Below are 1,566 nucleotides of genomic sequence, written 5' to 3'. Positions count from 1 at the left end.
TACCTATCGTTATTGATTGCAGCTACTTGTAGTGCTAGCGCACTACATCAGCAGATAGAAAATGCCGAAGGGCAGATAAAGAAAGTTGCAGGAGGAAACAACCACATCAGAGCAAACTCGCTTCATAAAACCCACGATGCTGAGGAGGAATTGGCGGCCGTTGTTTAGCGGTCCGAAATATTGAAGGAGAACAAAATGAACACGCGATATTTTCGATGCAGCGCATGTAGAACAATTTGCAGCACGTGTTTGCGCCCGGGCCATCTGCGTTATTCCTTATCGTCGGCTCTTTGTCGATCTGTTCGCAACATATTATGAACTCGTGCACGCCGTTACAACTTGTACATCCATGTACGCTGTGTGCAGCAACATACGAGTTACAGGAAGATATCTTGCAATAGGGCCCTTCCCTTTCCAGCAAAATGCATCAATCGAAGTGACTTATCCATAAATATATCTCAACATTTTTCTTTATGCTGACAATATGCACACTTCAGTAGGTGGATGTCTCGCCTTGGACCATCGTCCTCACGTGCATCCTCAGCGGTCTCTGGCGGGAGCAGGCTACATAAAAAAAGCAAAGCTAGCAACGCCGCTAAATCAGAACGCTTCCCCTTGTATCTTCATTTTATATTGATCTCAAAGCGTTCCCTGATGTATTTCACTATCCTTTATTTTAGTTTTTGTTTACAGCTTCTGGTTCGTTTGGCCGCTTTCTAGTTGAGGCCGTGCACGGGCTTGCGTCTCCCGTTGAGTGACCGGACCAGCCGGCAGAGTTCAGAGTTTTCTGCATTCCTTGCTGCAATTTCTAAATGCTTCTTTTCTTTCATTCTCTAATCTGAATATTTGCTTGATTGTCGTCTTGTTCCAGAAAAAATTCATCTTTCACACTTCACCTGCCGCAATGGTTCCTTTGTACAAGACAGCGCCAGCAGTTTGCCTCGTCGCACTCTATGGGCTCCAATCGGAGGCAATGGAGGAGGTTACGAAAACATATAAATTCAAAGTTGTGGAGGTAGATGAAGGTGATCTAGGTTTCCCTTCTATTCTCGTTTGTCGTGCCCTTCTCCCCTCCTTCTGTTCTCCCCAGCCCTCGACCGCTCAGCTGTGCCGGACACAAGGCCGCTGCACTACACGGTGAATATCTTCGCTCCACGCTTTATTCGTATTTGTGTGTTGCAGATGTATACTTGGCCGCCAACCTGGCCCGTAATGGAAAACTCCCAGTTCACATCAGTGAAGTCACAAAGGACGAAGACCTTCTCGCTGACGTGCGGAAGGGAGTAGTAGATGAGCAAGGAGTACTCCTTCAAGGAACATGCAGTGAAATGAAGATCAAATCCAACCTTGTGAGCTCAACAACTGCAAAGGGGAGGTGTTCGAGTTGTCCCTGCTGGTTCTCGTGTGCCAGCAGCAGCTGTAAATTCAAGTATAAAACCTGACAGAAGATAAGTAGCCGTTTAGTTGAGTATCTGAGACAAACTGAACACGAACAAGTTGCACTGCTGTTTACTTCATATTTGGGGTGTACAGGAAGCGTTTCATCACACTTTCGACTATCAGGAG

General features: G+C 46.3%; 1 protein-coding gene across 1 annotated transcript in view; it reads left to right on the top strand.

The window, feature by feature from the left end:
• Positions 1 to 973: 973 nt before the first annotated feature.
• EMH_0030580 (SAG family member) overlaps positions 974 to 1,566 on the top strand; it is a gene marked incomplete at both ends in the record, with an annotated part of 3,159 nt that continues 2,566 nt past the window's right edge. The window contains 2 exons of the mRNA XM_013494429.1: positions 974 to 1,025; positions 1,183 to 1,349. Coding sequence (XP_013349883.1) covers positions 974 to 1,025; positions 1,183 to 1,349 — 219 coding nt within the window. The remainder of the gene's footprint in view (positions 1,026 to 1,182; positions 1,350 to 1,566) is intronic.

Source organism: Eimeria mitis, genomic scaffold (assembly GCF_000499745.2).
Source record: "Eimeria mitis Houghton genomic scaffold, Emh_scaff1150, whole genome shotgun sequence".
Taxonomy (NCBI): Eukaryota; Apicomplexa; class Conoidasida; order Eucoccidiorida; family Eimeriidae; genus Eimeria; species Eimeria mitis.
Note: the sequence above shows the minus strand (reverse complement) of the source record. Positions and strands in the feature narration are given on the sequence as shown.